Genomic DNA, 22,782 nt, shown 5'->3' on the forward strand with positions numbered 1-22,782 from the left:
CGGATTCCTTTTCCGTTGAATACGGGGCCCATGAGAAGCCAAACGACTTCCCCGGGTTGCCCAGAGAGACTGTCGCCCGGGACTCTGCCCCAGCGGATGTTCCACACCTATCATTTGGCGGGCGGGGCTCGGGGGCCTGGGCTGCGCTCTCCGCCTTTTGCAGGCGGAGGCGAGAACCCAAGTAGCTCTGAGGTCTCGGCGGACGGCGAAGAGAGGCGCTCGCAGCCGAGCAGGGAGACCGCGCCGGGCTTCTGCCTTCGTCGGCTCTCTGGCCGGCGGGCGGGGCCAGGGGCGGGGCCAGGGGCGGGACCGGACCATGGCGGGCGGGGTCTTCGGGCTCCGCCTCCCGACGGAGGCAGGAGGTTCCGCGGCGGAGCCGCCGAGCTCCAAGTCTTCCGAAAACTTGTGCGCAGCGGTGGCCTCGGCGCGACGGCCGAGGATGGGGTGGTGCGGCCGCGGCTCCGGGCCGCCGCCGTCGCAGCTGCTGATGCTCCTGTCGCTGCTGCTGGCGGTGCGTGGCGCTGGCGCGGCCCCGCGCTCGGCGCTCTACTCGTCCTCCGACCCGCTGACGCTGCTGCGGGCGGACACGTTGCGCCGCACGGTGCTGGGCTCCCGCAGCGCCTGGGCGGTGGAGTTCTTCGCCTCCTGGTGTGGCCACTGCATCGCCTTCGCCCCGACGTGGAAGGCACTGGCCAACGATGTTAAAGGTGAGAAACTGGGTGCCGGGTTTGGGTGGGGGAGGCTCGCTCTCCTCGTCCCATCCGGGCGGATCCCCGCCACCTGTCTTGCGGAGCGCCCTTCGGCATTGCCCGCTTCCCCCTGCTCATCACCTCCGCCCATCTTCCTTTCTGCACCTCCCACTCCCCCCACCCCACCCCCGCGCCCAGTTTCTCAGCTCTCAGCTCCATCTTTAGCTCCTGCCCTTCCCTTTTTTTTTCCCCTTGGCCGATGTCCCGAATTTCTCTCCCTCTTCCCGCGGTCTGGGTCCCCAGACCTGCCCTGCTTTCTATGTCAGTCCTCCGCCGGCTTACGGCCCCCATGCCTGCGACGTGGTCGCCTTTGTTCCTCCTCGCTAACACCTTACACGGCTTCCCGTAGTTCAGCCTTGTGGCAGCAGCACCCTTCCTACCGAGTTCCCCAGCTGCGATGGGATCAGTACACATTCGACCGCCCTCTTATCCCCACTCCCTCCTTCCTTGCCCCACCCCTTGGCTAGCAGACCCAGCTGGTACGTAGACTCCTTTCTCAGCTTTATCTTTGAGGCAGTTTCCCTGTTTCCTGTTTCCAGGCCTCTCCTGACCTGCAGCCTCCAGCTTTAGTTTCTGGGCCCTCCTTCTCTGTCTCCGCGACCTTCTGCTTTAACCTAAGGAGCCCAGAGGCCTGATTGAGGGCAGCCTCTTGGCGTGTCTTTGGCCTTACTTCATTTTACCATTCATTGGCCTGGCCACTAATACCATGTTTTCTTCATTCTAAAGAGACCATCAGTTGCCATTCTTTTACTATCAGCCTGAGAGGTAGAGGGATAAGACGATCGCTAATAGATGGATAGAGATTTAAAGGCATCCTCCATTACAGAAATGTTAATGTTTTTAAAAACTTAAGTTTTGGAACTGAATAAATATGGCAACCATAGTAATTTATATTTATCTAGTGCTTACTACAATGAATGTCAGCTTCCTGAGTAAGTACTTGATGTACAGTATCTCAGTTTCCTTTCTGCAAGTCGGGATCGCTGTGGGGTCATCCATCTGTCTAGCCCGGATGGTGGGTATTTGGGCGGGGCTGGTATGTGGTAGTGGTGTATTTCTGATATGCTGCTCTGAATGGAGCTATTTCCTGCTTATGGGCTCCTGGCCTTCAGTGGTCGCTGAATGAGGACTGCAGTTGTCTTGGGGAATAGGCCTCTTCCTGGAGAGAAAACAACTGGGGCTGTTGTTCCCCTACCATGCTGTTGGTATTTTTTGATAAACTTAACTGTTTGCGGTAGAGTAGTGCATTTGGTGGTACTAGAGCCCACCTGTGTCTGCTGGAGACATAAGAAACACGAGTTCGATCCCTGTGTCAGGAAGATCCCCTGGAGGAGGGCAGTATTCTTGCCTGGAGAATCCCATGGACAGAGGAGCCTGGTGGGCTGTGGTCACACAGAGCTGGACATGACTGAGTGACCAACACAGAGAGATGTTGTTACATTTGTAGATGTTGTAGGTGTTACATTTGTAGATTTGTAGATGTTGGTTTTCAAACTCAGGCCCCCTTCCCTGGAGCGGCTTGCACAGTGGTTCCTAAAGTGGCCAGATGGAAAGATGTATCATCTGCTATCCATATGGTCTTGGAAAGTTATTTTAAAACCAAACTAATAAACCAGTGTCCCTCCAAATTACATGTAGACACTTGTCTGCAGGCCTCTACAGTTCTGTCACCTAAATGTGCCTTTTCTCAGCAGTTCTTCATGCTATTTCAGTGATATCTACACATCTGGTCAAAGCAGGAGGCAGATAGAATGTTGAACGTGGAATCTGAACACCTAAGCAGTATTAGGTGTTCAGGGGACACTGTGGGCTTGAACATTATAAAAACTTCTAGGTCAGTTTCTACTTTGAGGCCATAAGAGGTCCTTAGTGGCTACAGATGGACTCCATCTAGAAGATTCTTAGATCTTGAGAATGAGGAACAGAAAGATTACCTTCCAGTTGACTCGTGGGTTCATTCTCTTGCAACCTAGAGATTTCCAGTGAATTGTACATCCAGACACTGACCCCGCCTGCTCCTAGATGAGGGTCTTCTCCCCACTGTAGGAAGTAAGAGTCTTTCCCTAAAAAATGCAAGTCAAAACTTACCCTTAGAAAGGAAAATGGTGTCTGTGGAGATGAACCGCAGTCCATGAGAGGTGGGAGATTTAGGTGAAAACCTGGAGTCTCCCATGAGCCATGGAGGTGTCAGCTCCCTAAGCAGGATCAGGTCGGGGGAACTGACTTGTTGAATCTGGTGTTGTGTTGCAGTGATAAAGAATGCCTCCACTCCAGTCCAAGGAAGTGTTTCCTGGTGAGGCCCTTCAACACCTCTGTGTTCTGAGGTTCCTTGAGAAAGTTTGGTTGTGGACCAGCAGAGGGCTGCTCTCCCACCACCTTGGGCCCAGGGGCCTGTGGCCCCTGCCCTCTGCCTTTGGTATGAATGTGTTGGGTAGGAACAGTGAGACTGTGGAAGGTCATGGGTGGGGTGGAAGTGGGGGAGAAAATTGTGCAGTCCTGCCCAGTTGGCCTTAGGCATTTAATCTGACTGGCCAGGGCTCATTTCTTCAGTAACCTGTGGGCTAGGTTCTCTGGAGCAGTTGTTACCCTGGGGCAAAGCACCTGTTTCTAAGGACTCAGATCATCCCTTTCTATTCCAGAGCAGCTCTTGTTACCTCACCATACATTTGGGAAATTGTGTTCCTTTTAGACCTTCAGGCTTCTTTACTGGCTAATCAATCAGCAAATATTTGTTGAGTGACTTCTGTGTACAAAGCATTGTTTACATTACTATTGGGTAAATCACCCAGCAGGGAAATTGGCACCCTTAAGAAGCCATATTTGAAAAGGGTCAAAGGAGCATGGCTTAGCCATTTCTTATTGTGGGAATTCAGGGAAGGGCAAAGTCACAGAGGCCTTTATCTAAACAGTTATTTATTACACAGTTGCCTTCTGCCCGGCACTGTGCTAAGGGCCTTTATAGGCCATTACAGACCTTTATACAATCTTTGTGAGAAAACATCTGAGCAACAGACAGCCCTGTTTAAAACAAAACAGTTAAGTAACTTGCCCAAGATTATGCAGATGCTGGAGGAGGTTCTTTATTATTTTTGTATGTATTTATTTTTAATTGAAGGATAATTGCTTTACAATATTGTGTTGGTTTCTGCCGTACATCAGCATGAATCAGTCATAGGTATATATACGTCCCCTCCCTCTTGAGCCTCTCCCTCCCACTTCCCACTTCATCCCACCCCTCTGTGTTGTCACAGAGCCCCAATTTGGGTTTCCTGAGTCATACAGCAAATTCCCACTGGCTATCTGTTTTCCATATGGTCATGTATATGTTTCCATGCTGTTCTCTCCATTAGTCCCAGCCTCTCCTCCTCCCCGCCCCCCTACCCAGCCCTGGGTCCATAAGTCTGCTCTCTGTGTCTGCATTGGAGGAGGTTCTTGCACCCAGCTCCTCCTGACTTTTCAGAGCCAGGCCAGGTGGTGAGGCAGGAGACAGAGGAAAGATACCGCAGGTGAAGAGTGAGGAGATGAGATGTGTGAGATGTGGGTGCTGAGTGACAGCGAGCGGTGTTGGTCCCCCCTTTCTCTCCCAGGTGTGGCCCTTCCATCCTGCTGGTACCCTTGCGCTACTGGTGTAGAGCCTGGCGCCGGGCAGCCGCTCACTGGACACCCGTGCAGACTGGGGACACGGGCCTCACGGGATCCCCCATGAGGCCGTGGGGAGCAGGCCTTCTGCTGCTGCCGTGGTGCCCCTTGACTCAGACCCAGGGTGTCAGCCAGGTGTGAGGGGCGGGGAAGGCATTTTGGCCATGTCATGGTCTCATGGCCCAGAAGCTGGCATCAAAGGGGGAAGGGACGTGGTGGGAACAGCCTAGGCCTGGCTCCAGCTCCCTGAGTCAGAAGGACTTCCCGGAGACTCAGGTGGGATCTCGTTCTGACCTCTCCATCTGACTGGCTCCTGTGGCTGGGGCAGGCCTGGCCTCTGCCTGAATAGAGGCCCCGGGCTGCGTCACCCTCCGAAGTCTCACAGCCATTCTCCTTGGCAGGAGTGGTTATCAGAGCTGGAAAGGACTTGAGAGACCTTCATCTCGGCCCTCTTTGACCTGTAAGGAAACAGATCCAGAGAGGAGACGTGAGGTGCTCATGGTGCTTTCGCCAGTAACAGCCGTGAGCAGGCCTTGTGACTCCGGGTCCAGTGCCCCTTCCCGGCCTTGTGAATGGAGGGGGGGGGAGGGGACGCTGTCCGTGACTCCAGAAGGGATGCACCCCAACCCCCTCATCACAAGGTGCTCCCTCTCCCACCACCCCAAGGCCTACAGCTGTCCCCTGCCTACCCTAAACCTCCCCTCTCACCCCCTCCATTTGCTCACTTACTCTCTTGTCAGTGGAGAGATTACTTTGCCAGGGCAGTAATTGTACAGGAAAGTTTTTTCTTCCCTGAGAGGAGGGCTGGGCTGAGGCTGCGGATTATTCAGTGTTAGGCCTGCAGGTTGTGGTATTAAGTCACCCAACACCTTAGAAAGCTTCCCCCGCCCAGCTGTGTTCCTTTTTGACAGCAGGACACTTCCCTTAAATGTGGCTTAGCTTTATCAGCGGGGCACCCAAATAAGGCCGTCTTTATTCCTGGTGCTGTTACTAGAATGATGAATTGTCAGACCTGCGGTGACTAGTATCACACCAGATCTGTGTAGGTCGTTACGGCTCATTAAGGTATTGACATTGATATTCCTGAGAAACATTCCTCAGCCTGGACTCTCCCAGCACCTGACTGGCCCCAGCCTCCCTCTCCCCCTCGGGCTGGGGCTGGTAAGAAGAGGCACTGGGTTTCCATTTCCTGGAGGTAGAGGGAATCAAGGCATAAAGAGAAGAGCTGCAGACTTCCAGGAGCCAGGAGCTGAGAACTCCCAGGCATCACCACCACCTCCCCCCACCTCAGCCTTCCTCATTACTAACACCCTCCCCACCCCATCCCCCCCGAGCTTCCTGGCTGAACAGAGCAACTCTCTGTTGTGTCCTGGCCCCTCTCGAGACCAGCAGAGAGGTTCAAATCCTGGGTTCAGTTCCCATATTCACCACTGATTAGTTGTGGCACAGTTATCTGATCTCTATTGTACAGTCTAAGAAAGCAGGTCTAGAGCTAAATACCTTCTTACTTTTTCATAGTGGAGTTGTGCACATTAAAGTACATAAATAAGGCATACAACAACCTAACATGCCTGATATCATCAGCTGAGTAAGGGCTGAGTCTGTGATATTGACCAACCCTTGTGTGTTGCAGAGAATGGTATGTAGCTAGAAGAGGAGACTGTTTTAACCATTCTCTCTCTCATGGGGAAGGTTGTGATCAGAAGTGAAGTGAAATTCGCTCAGTCGTGTCTGACTCTGCAAACCTATGGACTATACAGTCCGTGGAATTCCCTAGGCCAGAATCCTCGAGTGGGTAGCCTTTCCCTTCTCCAGGGGCTCTTCCCAAGCCAGGGATCGAGCTCAGGTCTCCCGCATTGCAGGTGGATTCTTTACCTGCTGAGCCACCAGGGAAGCCCTTTGTAATCAGAGCAAACAGCAAAGGGAGTGTCTTGACCCTGGTGAGGTAGAGGGACGAAAGTGGGTTTTTGGGTCTGGTAGGCCTTGGGTCCCCTGGAGGCCTCTTGGTTCCTGTCCTCATTTGGCGACCGAGGGGAAATGGTGCCCGAGGCGGTGGTGGGGTGAGAGAATCTGGAGCGTGCCGTGGGTGCTCATGGAGCACTAGCTTTGAGTCCTCACCCCCACTCCCACCCCTCTGCCAGCCCCTTGAGAGCCTCATTCCCCAGCGAGCAGCCAGCAACAACTTGGCCTGAGGGAGAGCGGCCTGTAGTCTCTGAGAGGAGAGGAGCAGCTGAGGCCTGCTGTCCTTGGTCACCCTGCCAAGTGACCCTGTGAGACCCCTGGCTAGGGGCCCTCACTGTTGGAAGGACTCAAAATTGTCTCTCTTCTGCCCTTAGATCTAATTGACTTGTTGACTCTCTTGAGAACAGCTGGATCTTTCCTGGGGGTCTCCCCGAACTAAATGACCAGAGCCTTAGACACAGAGCTGAGGAAGCCGAGCCTGGAATGTGCTAGATGACCCTACGGGGGGACCTGTACGTTTTACGCTTTGCTGGGCCTCCCTTGGAGAGGAGAGGCGCCATAGAAAGGAGCTCTGGGGTGCCCTGTCTGTGATCCAGGGCACGATCCCATCCCTGGGCAGTTTGCTTCTCCTGCTCCTGGCAGGTGACGGGCGTTAACCTCACTCCTTACCTGAACCTGAGGATAGAATGTGGCTGGGAGATGTTCCAGCCCTGGAATGGCCCTTGCGTGCTACGTTACTCAGTCATGTCTGACTCTTTTCAACCCCACGGACTGTAGCCTGCCAGGCTCCTCTGTCCATGGGATTCTCCAGGCAAGAATAGTGGAGTGGGTTGCTATGCCCTCCTCCAGGGGATCTTCCCCACCAAGGGATCGAACTCGAGTCCTGCCTTGGCAGGTGGATTCTTTGAAGCAGCCCTTGGAGTGGGGTCAGTTGTGTAATTCAGTTAATAGTCGCTGAGAACCTATTGAGTTCGAGGTAATGCGGAAGCTTGGCAAGGAAGATGCAAGGATGGACAGGCTGTGAGATGGACAGGCTTGGAACTGTGTGGTGTAAATGAGCACAGGGTCCTGAGCCTTGGGCTTGGAAGATGACTCTTTCTAGGGGAAAATCCTGTTCCGACTGAGTTGTACCTGACACCTGGAAGCTTGTTGAAAGGGTAAAGGTGGCTGTGGAGTAGCCTGGGTGAGCATTGTGCTTTTAAGAAAGAAGAAAACCCTCAGAGTTCCTGGGGTATGATTTGGGGAAGTGGTAAGGGGATGCTGGGTCGGAAGGGACCAGACCAAAAAAGGCCTTATGCCTATAGGTTTTCTTCTAGAGGCAACGGAGCCACCAAAGAATATTGACTAGAGAGTGACATAGATCTGCAGATAGGAAAGATCACTGGAGGCCAGCTAAGCCGGTGATAGAGCATAGTAGAACTTTGGCCAGGAGGGAAATGAGACTTTTCATCTGGACAAGAAACCCTGCACTAGCTCACTGGGAGGGTGGTTAGAGGCGAGGTTAGAGATAAAGAACCAGGAGCGGGGAAAGGAGACTAGACTAGGGAGTGGGCGGGAGGAGACTTGCGAGGGAGGGTGGACAGGACACGGAAGCTGGTTGGGATTAGCGGTTCCGCGTGGCTGGACTGCCTGACTCTGTCCCTCCCACGTGGTGCCCACAGTGGGGGCGGGGATGGGGAGAGCAGAGTGGCGGGGAGGGCAGGAGGGCTGCTGTCCCGAGGCTAGCATGGAGCAGACCCTGATCACTGACCACAGCCCCGTTTGTGCAGGCCGCCCTGCCAGCTAGATGTAAGACCAAAGGACACAGGCCATTCAGGCTGGCAGGCGTCTGTAGCTCAAAGGCTACCCTTCTGTGCCAGGGGAGCCAGGAGCTCCCTAAATGGGGTTCGATGAGATGGGGGGACGTTGGGGAAATGGCATCACAGGCTGGGGCTCACCTGTCTCTGCAGAACACTTCCATTCATGCCCCACTCCCCCATCCTCACATCTCTCTCCCACCGGGATTCAGTGCCAAGAAGAGACTGCCAGCCAGAAAGCAGAGAGGGAGGAGGGTGGGGAGGAAATGGGCGTTGCCTCTAGCCTGCCTCGCAGTTCCAGACCCCCTCCCTTGTGTCACCCGTAGAAGGACCAGCCTGGCCGCTCTGAACCTTCAGAGCCTTTCCTTTGAGGGCTGGGATAGGGTATGCAGTGGTATCCTGGCTCTTCTGTCATGGAAGTGAGGGTGACCCTTCTCCTCTGGGCATAAAAAGTTCTTGGGAGATCCGATGGTTTTTCGGATGTTGTAAGGGATAGTTTTGGGGCGGGTAAGAGGTCCTGGGTCTTGGGGATGTTACTTGGATGTTAGTCTTCTGTCATTAGTGGGTTCTGGGTGGGCTGCCTGTGTCAACCCCCCACCCCACCCCATCCTGTGCTCCAGATGGGAGGTGAAGGGCCCTGTGGGGAAGATGTGAGCTCCCCGAATCGCTGGGCAGGCTTGCTCCTTCCCTCACATGCCCAGAAATGCCCACGCTGCAGGGTGCTGTGGGAGTCAGCCCAGACCCCCTGCCTGCACGCCCATGCTGGCCCCTGCCTGCCTCCCAGCAGCGCCTCTGCAGCCCGCCTGGTCTGTGTACATGCCCTCACAGTCCCCCTGCTCCTCGCCTGCCAACCCCGTTCCCTGGTTCCCTGGCAGCTGGATGACTGTCAAGGCTCCACTCTACTCCCACCTTTCCAGCCGGGCCCCTGCATGGTCCCAGGGCTGCTCTCCCCTGTGGCCACATTCCCCCAGGGCCCTGTGCCACTCAGCGTGGCACCACCCTTCCATTGCCACCTCATGGTCTGTGCAGCTCCATGTGCCTGTCTTGCCGCCTGGCAGGAGCAGCCTTACCGTAACGTGGCACTTTGGTGGGTACTCCTGGGGCACCTGACCTGGAGCTGGAGCTCACGAGGCCTGCCTGGTTGATGAGTTTGTTTTCTGTTTCCCAGATCCTGGGCCGCGGCCCAGATCGGTGCCATTGTTCTCTCTGCCAGTAAGTTCCAGCAGGGGGAGAGACTCATGGCCTGGGGCCTGACAAAGGCGCAGGGTGCCCAAGCAACTGGCCTGGGGCGCTGCTCGACTCCTTCCAGACCTGGCCTCGGGGCTTCTTTCCCGGCGGCTCTAGGTCCCAGGTGTCTTTGCCGCCTCCTCTAGACCTCGGCCTTCATCTCTGGTTGGGCAGCCGGTCCTCACCGCCCTGTGTCCCAGGGGCTGACAGCCAGCACCTTTGGCCACGGAAGCCTTCACTGAGGGTCCACTGGGGAATTCAGAACTCTTGAGGCATGCTCTCCACCCTTCTGGAGCTGACCCTCTCTAGAGGCCAGCAGGGGCTGAGGCAACATCCCAGAGGCTTTTCCCCAGGAGGGCCAGGCTGGTCTCATATCTCCCTTCAGCCCCTGTGTCCTTCTGCCATCCCCGAATAATGGAGAAACACAGATTGCCGTCCTGAGTAGGCTGCTGGTGCTGGGTAACTGTGCCCTAAGTGCAGACTAAATGCAGAATAACCCAGCTATCTCAGAGGCCCTTTTTTGGAGAAGGGGTGACCATTCTCCTTAGAGCTTCTGGGACAGGTGCCATGGGCATTGGTGGGGATGGATTGTACTTACCCCAGGGTTTTTTTGTGTTTTTTTTTTTTTTTTGTCATTTCAGATTGGAGGCCGGCACTGAATCTCGCTGCCCTGGACTGTGCTGAGGAGACCAACAGCGCAGTTTGCAGGGACTTCAACATCCCTGGCTTCCCGACCGTGAGGGTGTGTGACCGGGAGAGGGCAGTGCGGGCCTGGGGGGCCAGTGTCACTGGAGCACTTTGCCGGCTGCCCTGTGCTTCCCTGGCGGCTGCCCGGCTGAGCTCTGTGGGGGTCCTCCCAGGCTTGTGGGCCTGACCTGCTTAGATCCCAGCCCCTGGAGTCCTGTGCTTTGATGAGACACCTTCTCTAGAGGCAGAAAGCCATGTGAACTGGGAGGCAGAAAAGAAAGAGGCTCACTTGGTGGGTGACCTTCTCCCCTTTATAAAAAGGGGCTGTGTGTTGTCGTGTTGGGACCCACAGATTTTCACTGTGAAAAGTGATCATCCCCTAGGTTGGTGAGAGCTCCCAGCTCCCGGGAGCCTCTTTCCAATCAACTCCTCCCCCCGCCCCTGCCCCCCGACCTCCCAGCCTTAGAGGGCTGATCTCAACCATGTTAAACCAGGGTTTAGGCTCTGACGCACCTGGGGGCAGGATCAGACTCAGAGGACCTCACGGTCTCCCTGAAAAGGACCCAGGAGACACTGGCAGGCCTCATCCTCCTCAGGCCAGTGCCTTGAACCTGAGTGGCTCGGAAGTGACCTGTCTGGAGAGCCTTAGCCCCGTGCCTCAGGCTGCAGGGATACCCATCACAGGAGTCGTCACACTCGGCACATGATGGCCCGTCACCCGGCTCTGGCTGCAGGCAGCATGAGTGCTCTGATGAGACCTTGCCTGCCCCCCGCAGGGCATCAGCCACTTAGTTAGCATCTGGAGGCCTTCCAAGGCTCTCCCGTCGGAGGCCCTGGGAAGCCCAGAGCAGCAAGGCTGTGTGCCCTCCTCAGGGCTCAGGTCCGGCTGTAATCCAATTAGTTCTCCTCCAAATTAAAGAATCCACAACCGCATCTCTCTCTCCAGCCATGGATAATTAGCCTGCTCCCCCTGCCAGAATGGCATCTAGAAAAGCAGTTTCCTCTGCTTCCACTAGGATTAAGCAGGAAATGCCTTTGAGGACTGAAAAGGCAAGTATTGTCCCCAGAACAAGGGATCTGAGTTCAGGGGCTTCAGTTGCCACGTGGAACTGTGAACCATATCTGAGCCTGAGGACACCCGGAGAATTCCTCTGGAGAGTAAGACCCTGGGCTCCTCCAGCCACATCCAGTTCTGAGTCCACATTCTTCTCCAGCCATGTCCAGCTCTGAGTCCATGAGACGGCCCGTTCTCACGGCCAGTGACCTCCTGCTGGGTTCAGGGTTTCCATGGCCCAAGAGAGCTCCCTCCCGCACTCCTGTTTACCACTTAGGGTGAGGGCCCTAAGCCCCCATTCCACTGGCCTGGGAGGTGTCCTGAGGCAGCAGCGGCTGCTGTTATCATTTAGAGGTGGCAGCAGAGACATTTTCTATCAACCATCTCTCTTTTACATTAAAGACTCCCATGGTGGGGCCGCTGCCCTATCCCCAGCCCCAAGATATGTAACTTGAAATATTCAAAATTATCCTCCAGGGGCAGCATGGAGCCTTCTGTTCTTTCTGATGAGTCAGGGCGAGCAACCCCGTGTGGGAAGCTGAGGGAGAGTCAGGGTGACGGCAGGAGTCCCTATTCACAGGCCAGAGCTTTGGTCCCACCGAGGGTTCTGCACAGGGGTCCAGCCACCTCCTAGCCCCCGGGAAGAGGGTTGGCGATGGGCCTATGGCCGGGCCGGGACCTTCCCGGGGGGTTCCGTGGGGCCTGGCACCTGGGACATTCTGTTTCTGTCTGGGAGAGGCTGGGGCTCAGTGGGTGTGCAGGAGGCGGCCCAGCTACACCAGGAGATCCAGAGCTCCTCGGCGCCTACCCAAGTCACGCAGCACACGCAGCCCGGGTGCCTCAAGTGATTCATCATCTCCCCAGCCGCCCAGCCGGCTGTGGGAGGGGCGCTGGGAGGGCGCCTGAGCTGGGCTCCCTGACCTCTCCTGCCTCCACATGGGCAGCGCCAGGCCAGGCCAGGCGGGGCTGGGCTGGGAGTCACCTGTCCATTTCTTCAGAACCCCAGAGACCCGTGTGGTGACCTCTCAGCCTCTCCCAGGCAGCCTGCAGTTCAGCTCTGGCAGAGAGAGGCACTTGGTGCCCTGGCCTCAGGGCTCTGGGCCAGGGCGCATGTAGTGATAGCTACCGGTACATCTCAGGTCTAAGGCCCTAAGCAATGGCTTTCAAATCTTGGTACTGTGGCCAGCAATATTTACAAGGAGATCCAGAAGTCGGTTTGGATCCATTGTCCCTAAAAGCAGTCGTTTCATAAAACAATGTTCTTAGTAAGTGCAGTACACACTGATATTTTTTATTCTATTTATTTAAAAACAAAACAAAACAAAAACAAATACTGGCTGTGATTCACTAAGTTGATTTTACAGCTTACCGCTAGATTGCTTCTGGTGTTTGGGAAACACTACTCAGATTCCAAATCTCCAGAAATTCTGGCCTCCTGAGAGCCCAGTGTGCCTGTGAGCAGCATGGCTGGACTCCCTGGAAAGCAGTGCAGAGCCCAGAGGTGGCCCTGGCTGCCAGCCGGCCAGAGAGACAGCCCTGATCCCCTGGGGACTGGAGCCTGTCCTCGCCCCCACCCACGAAGGCTGAAAGCTCTAAGATGATGAACAGGCCGAAGAGAGAGTGTTGCGGGTGTAAAGGGGACAGGCCCCACAGGAGTCTGGCCACCCCAGTGACATGTGTCATTGTCCCTTTCCCCTGCTTCCTGCCCCTGTCACCCTGAGCAAACAGCTTCCACCAGCCCATCCTGTTTAGCAAACAGCTGGCCCTGCAGGGCGGGCCAGCTGCGTCAGGGCCCCATCAGACGGGAGCTTGTGCCCAGCTGGAAGAGAACCGAGGTGAGGGAGGGAGAGGATAGCTGGAAGCAGGTTCTGGCTTGTGCTTGGGGACCTAGAGGCCGGAACCTGGGGTCAGGGAGGCTTTGCTATGAGTCACAGGAGTGCCCCTCAGTGGGTAATGGAACAGTGCAGCCGAGGGCCTGGCTGGGATCAAGATTACAGGAAACAGCAGCCTTGTGTGGGCGCAGACAGAAGTCTTCCTTTTGCAAGATTCTGAGGAGATAATTGACACGAGTTCAAATCTTGGCTCCCCTGCTTACTGCTAACTGTGAGTTGGAAAGTTGCTTAACAATGCCCTAGCCGCCAGCCTCAGTTTCCTTGTCTGAAAAATGGGATGATAATATCTCCTTAATAGATCGTTGCCACGTGTAAAATGAGGTCTTACATGTAAGAGTGCCAAGGCATTGTGGTGTTCACCAGAGTTCCAGGAATCTTAGTGGTCTTCCTTCCGGTTGCCCATGGGCTCGTGGTAGCCCCTCCGTGATGCCGCATTTGAGGCAGTCCATCTGTCAGCAGCTGTGGAGTGAGTGATTTCTGTGGATACAGCCCCGTGCTCACCATTGCAGAGAGGCCAGACCTGTAAGTCACAGCCAGAAAGATAAGCGAGGCCGGCCAGACAGGAGAGTGCCCAGCTAGTTGCCAGGCAGGGAGCGATGTGTCGGGGTGAATGCAGGGTGAGTTTGGGCTCACTGAACTCTCCCTCCCACATCAGAGAGACCTTCGTGGGAGGAGGAGCACCCAGAGGAGGGGGACTTCTGCAGGGTGTGAAGGACAGATCGGGTTTGGCTGGGAGGGAGAGGAGCGTGGGCAGGGAGGATGTGAGGGAGGAGGATGTGGGCAGAGCCATTTGGTGAGCTGAGGAGGCTGATCTGGCTGGAGCAGAGGCTCCTGTGGGGGCTGAGGCAGGGCCCCGGGAGGAGGGAGCCCAGGGGTGGCCCATCCTGGAATTCAAGGCTGGGAGTAGGGGTTGCAGTCTGGGCTGTTATTTTGTGTGTCTCGTTAAATGGTGAGATGTCAGGAAGCGGGGAGGACAGGGCTCAGAAAGATGTCTCCAGCCTCTCTGGAAAAGGAGATGGGTTCGCTCTCGGCAGTCACTCACGCTCTCCCAGGCATCTCCTCCACAGACAGTCCACAGAGTAGGAACCATTAAGCTTGTGCATATCGTACAGGCTCACTCTAAGATATTTGGAGGTCATTTTCCTTAAAACTTGTTTCAAAGGCTTGGACTCAGTGCCACTGATGGTTGCCGCTGGCGAGTGTATTTCCTGCTTGGCCTTATTTGCCCCCTGGGAAGGCAGCTGTTCCTGGATAGATTGGCAAAGACCTGCCCAAGGCCATCCGGTCACCCGCCTTTGGGGAGATCCCCATGGTTGGGGAAGGCAGAAACTCCTGGGCCAAGTGTTGAGAGGAAAGGGACTGGGTGTTGACTGCTCCTGGAGGAAAGAAAACTCACTGCTGGCATCTTAATGGCCTGTTTCCAAGGAAGGTGGTGGTTTCCTTCAGGTACGGCACACGCCTCCAACAGCTGACTTAATAAGGATGCGTATTAATAAGAGGACAAAAATGTGCCCTGACTCGATCTTAATGTGATTTTTACATGAGCTTCCAAGCTGATCAAAGGGCAGAGGTTCTCTATTCAACTGAACAAATGTCCTTTGAGTGTTTCCATGTCCGTGACACTGTGCCAGGCACTGTGGGGCTTGCAGAGGTGAAGAAGCTGTCATCCTGCCCTCCCAGTTGGGAGGCGGAGGGGTGGAAAGTTCAGGTTCAAGTTCATCGTAGCTGAAGTGTAAGAAATGGGGGGCAGTGGGAGGTAAGCGTGGGTGGGGGCAGATCCTGGAAGGCCTCGAATGCTGTGAGTTCGGACTTTATTCCTTGGCAGTAGGGCGTGATGGAAGGGCTTTTAGGAGGAGTGACATGATCAGACCGGAATTGTCCTTTAGAAGTCCATGCAAAGTGGCAGTGAGGGTGATGGCTGGAGAGTGAAAAGATGGAGCATATTACTGTTTCTAGGGCGTGAGTCGGGGGCCCAGGTAGAGACAGTTGTAGTGGTCCCTGAAGTAGGTTGTCGGCCCTACTTTAAACAAGGCATCTGGTCTCGAGGACTGCAGAAGAAGTATCACAAAGGTCAGGTTCACGGAACACAGGCCTTGGGGGAGAGGGAGGTCCTGGGCTGGGTGGCAGGAGGAGCTGGGTGAGATAAGGAACCTGGGCGGAGAAACAGGTTGGGGGAGGGGTGACTCAGTCTCCAAGAGTGTGTGTGTATTGAGGGACAGGTGCCGTGACTTCTGGAAGAAAGAGAAGTTAAGACAGGTGAGGCTCTGAGACAGAGTTCAGGCCACAAAGCGTTTGGACAAAGTAGATGACATCAGCCAGGGAAACAAATAATGGGTTTGTCTGTCCGTTCACCTGTTTATTCATTCATTCATTCGAAAGCAGAGATTGAGCCCCCTGTTTGTGACAGTGGCTCCCTGGGCTTTTTAAACAGAAACGATCTGATGTGTGGTGGGAGGAGAAACTGGGGCAGGAGATGGCAAGGGCCATAGGCACAGGGGAGGAGCCCAGGACGAGGCTGAGACGAGGGCAAGGGGAAGGCCATGAAGATGACCACGAAGGCCTGGGTGGTGTCAGGCAAACCAAGGGAGGGTGACGACATGAGGTGGAAGAGGAGAGTGTCGGGAAGATGTGGCCCAAAAAACCCTGGCTGAGGGGAGGAGAAGCAGGCGGTGGTAGCGTCAGATACTGCGGAGAGAGTAGGAAGGGCTGGAAGGTCACTGGACGGCCGAAGAGGTCAGCCGAGCTTGCCTGGAGCCCTCAGCTGAGTCGTGGGGGCCCAAGCCATGGCCAGCTTCCTGGGAAGGCAGAGCACACTGTTTTGAGAAATTTGGCAGTGCAAGAAAATGGGACATGCCACAACTGGAGAAGCCTCTATTCCCATCCTTCATTCCTTCTCTTTTTCTTAACCTTTAAAAAAAATAGATTTGAGTCTATTTGTAGGCTTAGGGAAGGAGCTGGTAGACTAGGGGAAAAGTGAAAGAGAGAATGATCGATAGGAAAAAGTTCCTCTAGAGTGTGAGGTGCGGGAAATAGTACTCCGGTGGTGACATTGTTCTGGAAGGTGGCTGGGACAGAAGGGACGGCTGTGTGAGGGGAGCTCTTGGAGTTCGTGCATACCCCTAACTCAGGCCCCTATCTGACTTCCCACTGCCTATGGCTGCGGCCTTCAGAAGGCTCAGCTTGGGTCTGGGGGCTCCCGTTTGACGGAGGTCATGCCCCCTTTTCATAAGGCCCCTGCTCAGATCTTGGAGACCTGATGGTTGAAGAAGAGTCACACACTACTCTTCAGTAATGGACAGTAGCAACTACTCTTCAGTAATGGACGGTAGCAACTATCGCCATGGAAAAGCCACATGGCTTAAGGCGTCATGGCGTCAGTCATGTTTTTATGCCTATGGAAGCAAGTTGAAGTCTGTCCTGTCTGTACAAGGATCACATCACTCTGAGTAACTGCAGCTGTAGAGGCCAACCTCTGGGATATAATTTGTGAGCAAACCAAACCCCCAGTAGGTGGGTCTTTTTATTTTGTTTCTGAGAAACAAAATCAGCCTATAACATGCCCTCTCTATTTGATCTCCTGTCATAAGCCTGGAAAAGTGTGCTCGTTTTTACAAGTGTAATGATGGCATATAATTTTCCCCAATTCAAAGTGTATTCAGTATCTACAAAGAACACTATTAGGAATACAAGTGGCATGTGCCAGTGAATGGTTTTCACCCAGAACAGAAGTTTATATTAATGCTGTAAGCAGAGAGAGGATAAAAGGGTCCAGGTCCAGGGCCCAGGTGAGGTCAGCAGGAGCAGGTTGCAGGTGGGGAGAGGTGCGTGACTTCTCCACACCTTTGCTGTTCACGGAGGAGAGGCGGGCAGGGGGCCTCCACATTTTAGTTTTCTACCTACAAATGGCTAGAACAGACAGGTCCAGCTGATCAGTGTTTCCTAGTATTTAAAAGGAACAAGGAACGGGGATGATGATCTTAACACAGGTTGATTTCTTGCTGTCTGTACCAGGTACCATGCTAAGCACTTTAGTTGCCATTGAATTGTCACAGTTCTCCAAGGTCGACAAGTGTCATCCTCATCTTAAAGATGAGAAGGTTCAGAGAGGTGAACGGATTGCCCAGGGTCACACAGCAAGAGCGTAGCAGAACCAGGCCTTGAACCCAGGCCTGGTAGACCCGAGGGCCTGCTCTCAGCCACCAGCTTGGATAAGGCCCAACGGCCGTGCTGTTGGAGACAGGGGCCCAAGATGGCTACAGGTAGCCCTGAGGTTAGGGACCTCAGGAAGAGACCTCTCCCCAGCCCTGCAGGCTCTTCCTCAGGCAGTTAAGTAGCCACCTGTCAGGATGACCGAACTCCGTCCCCTCCTGAGCCCAGGCCGGGGCTCTGACTGCTCTCTAACACTGAGACGGGAGCCCAGGTTCTCAGGGGCCCTCCTCTGTCCTCTCTCCCAAGGGGGTGACAGGCTGGCCCTGGGTGTCATGTGAATGGGGAGAGAGTTAGCCTGGCCCATGTGTAACAAGGCTTGTTTCCTCAGGGGCTCAAGCCTACCCTTCAGTAGGCCCGAACTGGAGACACCTCCCTTCTGGAGAGTCTGCCGAGCCAGTCCGAGAGTCCTTGGGGGCCAGAGACGCCAGCCTCCCTGCCCCTCTTCCAAGATAAGGAGCCAGGACAGACGGCCTCCAAGGGCCGCTGACATTTTCCAGGGGGGTGTATGCAGTGACTTCACTTTATTTTTTCAGATGGGCCTGCATCGTTTAGTCACAGAGGAGCTCTTTTCTAGTCCTACATGCTGGGTCCCCAGGCTTTGTAGAAACAGGCCACCTCCGGTCAAGTGTCTGAGCTGCAGCTTCCCCAGGGGCGCCAGGGCCGTGGGGGCAGGGCTCGGGCGCAGGACACTGGAGAGAGGAACCTGGGTCCTCTCCAAGAGCAGACACCTCCTCCTCTCATTTTACAGACCAAGAAACTGAGGCTCACAAAAGTTAAGTCATTTCCCCATAGTCGCCCCGTTGAGTTAACCGCTGGGCCTCCACAGCCCAGCTGCTGTGGCCGTGGTACCCGGAGCTCCACTGACTCCTGCCTGTGTGTTTGCTTCCAGTTCTTTAAGGCCTTCTCCAAGACCGGCTCAGGAACCACGCTCTCAGGTGGGTGTCCCGGCTCCCGGGGTCCCGTTGGCGCTGTCTGCGTCTTCCTCTCCCTCCCTCCTTCACCCGGGCTTCTACTGCGGGGGGAGAGAGAGGCCAGCAAGGAGGGCCCCAGTGGAAGCCAGAGGGGTGTCCTCCTGAACGTGCCCTCCCCAGCCAGCCTGGAAGATTCCTCCGGGAAAATGAGGCTGAAGAAGCCCTTCCCGGGAAGTGGGGTCAGGTGTTCCCAGAATAGCCCTTGTGTCGAAGTGGGATGGGCACCCAGAGGGGCAGCCAGACAGTGTACAGAGGGCTCTTGGGGAGCTCTCTCCTGCCCTGAGGGATGGGTCCCTCTGCCGTGCTTAGGGCCGGGGGGCGACCCCCACCTGCCTCACGTGGAGGAGGACTGACAGATGCTTTGTCTTGCTCAGAACTAGCTCGTGCACTGGGCCCTTTCTTCTGTGAGGGAAGCTGGGATCTGCACCCTTCTCCTCATCCCCCGCCCGCTTCCTCACTCCCCTCTCCCATCGTCATTTACAGTGGCCGGAGCTGATGTGCAGACGCTTCGGGAGAGGCTCATCGATGCCCTGGAGTCCCACAGTGACACGTGGCCCCCGGCCTGTCCCCCGCTGGAGCCTGCCAGGTAGCTAGGGCCGGGGCGGGCCGGGGGCGGGGTGGCAGGATGGCAGGCCTGGCAGTGAGAGGGCGGAGGGGACAGCAGGGCCGGGCAGCGGCTTGGGTCCTCCTGTTGCCCATGCTGTGGACACCTGTGCAGCGGGCTGGAGCCTGGAGCCGCTGTGAGCAGCTGGCGGAGGGCTTCCCATTGTTGGAGAAGCCCTGACTTCCTGGGGCTGAGAGGGGTGAGAGGGCCCACTCCACCAGCTGGGAAGGGAAGGATGGGCCAGGGTTCTCTGGGCCATACCTGCTCTGCTTCTCACAACCTGTGCTCAGGAACCTTTCAGGAATGACACAGGATGTCACTCAGTCTGACACAGGGAGGGTCCCTGAGAAGGTGGGCGTGGGGAGGAAAAAGGGAATGGGACGGGGAACTGAGAGGCACAGAGCCCTGTCAGATGAAAGTGCTCCTTTCCTGAGCCGTGGCTGTGCCTGGGGGAGGGGGAGCTGACTGTGCACCCCCCCCCACCCCACCACCCCACCCCCGTGCTGCAGAGCACCCGGTGGCTGGGATTCAGGCAGCCTCCCAGGATTGCCTCTGTTCTAGGAAATCAGGATAGCAGGGTGCACAGTGTCTGGCCTTAACTCCTCCATGAGGGAGACAGAGAGATTGAAAACACGAGGTCCTGCCCTTTTGGATGAGAACTCCAGATAGGAGACAGCCCACCTGAGGGGCCAAGAAGGAACAGATGCAAGTACCAGCCAGGACTGCGGGAGGTGCCCAGCTGCGGGACACAGAGAAGGTTCCAGAGGCTGAGAGGGCCTCGGGAGGCAGACACTGAGCTTAGGGCCCCCTAAGTGTGTGTGCTGATGTCTCGAAAGCTGAGGCCCTGCTGAGAGATTGTGTTTCCAAGTGTCAGTGGCTGTTGAATCCAAGTCACAATGCTTCTTTTATCCTCTTTCCCAATTCTTCATCCTCCCAGAAACCCTGGACTGAATATCTAGTCTTGGTGCGGTTTGGGGGTTCCATAAGCAGGCCCCATCTCTGCAGGACAACACCCACGCCAGCCTGTACCCTGCTCCTCACTTCTGTTGTTTCTCAATGACCGTGTCTCTATGTCTGTCTTTCTCATACCCATACTTCCCTCATGGTGCCTTTCGGCCCAGAGGGATCTCAAGAGCAGTCAGCTGGGTAAACCTGCCAGCCTCTCTCAAAGTGATCCTTCTAAGGAGCTTTAGGGAGGAGGCAGAGGCGTGTGATGGCAGGTGGGCTGCCTCCTCCAGAAGTGGGAGAGGGAATGAATGGGGAGGGGGCGGGCTGTGTGGACAGCAGCCTGCAGGGCCTGCTCTTCTGCCAGCCTGGGGGACACCTGCTACCACCTCAGCGGCTGTCAGTATCCATCCACCCACTGGGGCCACTCTGGCCCCCACCTCTCTGGCGTGTCGTTTTTATCGTCACTGGGCTGGAACCCATTGGCCCCAAGTTGCACCTTCAGTTTGGAGGCAACCAACTGTTGGGTCATTGGATCCAGAGAAGGGAAACAGATCATCAGCTTGAGGATAAAAGTAGAGGCCATCGTGTCCTGTTGCATGTCTGATGAGGTTCTGCTTTTTAATTGAAATGAGGACACAGGTCATTTTTGTATTGTGTAATTGTTTTCTGTGGAAACTGCATTTTTAAAACAATTTATATCTTAATTCTTTGATTTTGGGGGGAATAAAAAAATTTGACTTATTAATTTCCACCTTTGTCCTGGGACCCTAGTTTCCTTGTTTTAAAATGAGGAGGTTAAAAATCTTAAGATTAGATGGGTTCTAAGATCTCCTGAACCCAGGACTTCCTGATTTTTTAATTCCTCTTTAATGCCTGCTACAGGAGAGGAAAAAGCAAGTCTCCCAGTTGGTAGTGACTTGGCACAGACTAAGACTTGTGTCTGATAGCTAATAAACAGCAGTCTCTTAGGGGACCAATAAAAACTGCAGTTCTAAGTCTGGGCCGTACCCTGGGCCAGAGCATAGAAATAACTGGTCTCAAAGCTCGCCTCCCCAGGTCTCCTCCCTAGACTGCCCATACTCACTCCTGACTCTGAAAAAAACAACCCAAATAGCTTGGTGAAATGAACCAGACATTAGTTTAGGTTGAGGTAACAGAGAGAGAATCTTTTGAGAATCAGTGTTTGGTTTACTCCTGCTGGGAGGCTGGCATGGAGACTTCGCGAAGCCTCGTGTGGAAACAGCAGATGTGTGTGTGGCTGTCCCCACGGTACTGTGTCTGCCAAGACGGCTGCCACCAGCAGCTTCGCTGTATTCTCACCACAGAAAGAGTGACTGCCAGCGGTGTCTCTTGCAGGCTGGAGGAGATTACTGGATTCTTTGCAAGAAACGATGAAGAGTACCTGGCCCTGATCTTTGAAAAGGAAGGCTCCTATCTGGGTAGAGAGGTGAGCTGCCTGCAGGCTTCCTGCATCTTCTGAGTAGACATTGGGAGAGAGAGCCCAGTGAGTTCAAGAGCAGGGCTGAGCCTGTGCACTTCTTAGCCCAGCACTGGCCCTCCCCCTGCTGGCGGAAGCCGGGAAGTGTAGGAGCTGGACCTTTCCGTTTAAAGCCTTTTTGTCTGCTCTATCTTCCTCTTGGAAACTGAGGGCTTCCCAGATGGCTCAGTGGTAAAGGATCCGCCTGCCAGTGTTGGAGATTCAGGAGACTAGAGTTCGATCCCTGGGTCCAGAACATCCCCTGGGGGAGAAAGTGGCAACCCACTCCAGTATTTTTGCCTGAGAAATCCTATGAACTGAGCAGCCTGGAGGGCTACAGTCCATGGATCGCAAGGAGCCGGACACGACTGAGCACACACGTATGCATGGAAAATGAAAATGATAATATCTGCTGTTTATTAAGCATTGCTAGATTGCTGACACACATAGTTGCTAATTTTTCTAATTAACAAAGATGGTCAAATAACAGGCTGAAAATCACACAGCCAGTAAGTTGGTATAGCAGGACTTCAAACCAGGTCTGTCTGCCTCCAAAGCGCGTGTTGTTCCTATGCTACCCCACCCCCAAAGAAGTAGAGTAACAGATTGGGGGAAGGGAACATCAGAGAGGATCTAGTCCCTCTTGAGGATATGGGGTCCCTTCCCAGGTGAAGCAGATAACAAAATCAGGCTGGTTGGAATCTCCTCTCCAACCAGTGGGTCAGTGGTCCTAAACCTTTATGGCACCAGGGACTGGTTTTGTGGAGAACAGTTTTCCACGAACTGAAGGGAGGGGATAGTTTCAGGATGATTCAAACACATTTCATTTATTGTGTATTTTATTTCTAATCTAATGCTACTGCTGATCTGACAGGAGGCACCAGTCTGCAGCCTGGAGGGTGGGGACCCCCTGACTTATGTGATATGGCTGTGATCATGTTAGTCAACTTTTCTGATCGCATTTCCCTGTCTTTGAAGTGTGATAATTACCTTTTGTCAGAGAGTGGTTGGGAACAGCAGGTGAGACAGCATAGGGGAAGAACCCGGATGAGTAACTTGGCAAAGAGTATGCGTTTTATAAAGCTCCATCCCAGCCTGCTGTGTACAGCCCGCCGTCCTGTGGCTGCATCATGAACTTCTCAGGCCCCTGGGCTTCTTCCAGGTCCTGAGGTGGGACAGGCCAGTGCCCGGGAGATGTTCCAAGGCAGTGCTAGGAGATAAGGAGAGAGGGGATGAAATTAAACACCACTGTTGCTTCTGGGTGGTTCTCCTCCTGAAACTCACCAAACACAGTAGAACACTCTGAGCTTTCTCCAGACCTCTCAGCCTTGAGACTGGAAGCATGGAGGTGAGAGGAGCAGGGAGCTTTGCTGAAGGATGCCTGGCCCTTCTGGGGTCCCCTTCCACACCTGGGGTCATGCCTGTAGAGATGATTGATGAAGGTTCATTGGAATAGCTCTCCCCACGGTACTCCCTCCATCCCTCTAATAACCAGGGGCAGGGGACCCATGTTCATGCAGAGAAGCTCAGGGATGGGTGGTTTGAGAGGCAGGAGGACACGCTGGCC

The 22,782-nt window shown here is 54.8% G+C and overlaps 1 protein-coding gene across 2 annotated transcripts in view; it reads left to right on the forward strand.

Moving 5' to 3' along the window:
• Positions 1–439: 439 nt before the first annotated feature.
• QSOX1 (quiescin sulfhydryl oxidase 1) overlaps positions 440–22,782 on the forward strand; it is a 41,915-nt gene continuing 19,572 nt past the window's right edge. For both annotated transcript variants that reach the window (XM_068985713.1, XM_068985714.1), the window contains exons 1-5: positions 440–707; positions 10,015–10,115; positions 18,105–18,150; positions 18,670–18,772; positions 21,095–21,185. In XM_068985713.1, coding sequence (XP_068841814.1) covers positions 440–707; positions 10,015–10,115; positions 18,105–18,150; positions 18,670–18,772; positions 21,095–21,185 — 609 coding nt within the window. The remainder of the gene's footprint in view (positions 708–10,014; positions 10,116–18,104; positions 18,151–18,669; positions 18,773–21,094; positions 21,186–22,782) is intronic.

Source organism: Capricornis sumatraensis, chromosome 14 (genome assembly GCF_032405125.1).
Source record: "Capricornis sumatraensis isolate serow.1 chromosome 14, serow.2, whole genome shotgun sequence".
In the NCBI taxonomy this organism is placed as follows: Eukaryota; Metazoa; Chordata; class Mammalia; order Artiodactyla; family Bovidae; genus Capricornis; species Capricornis sumatraensis.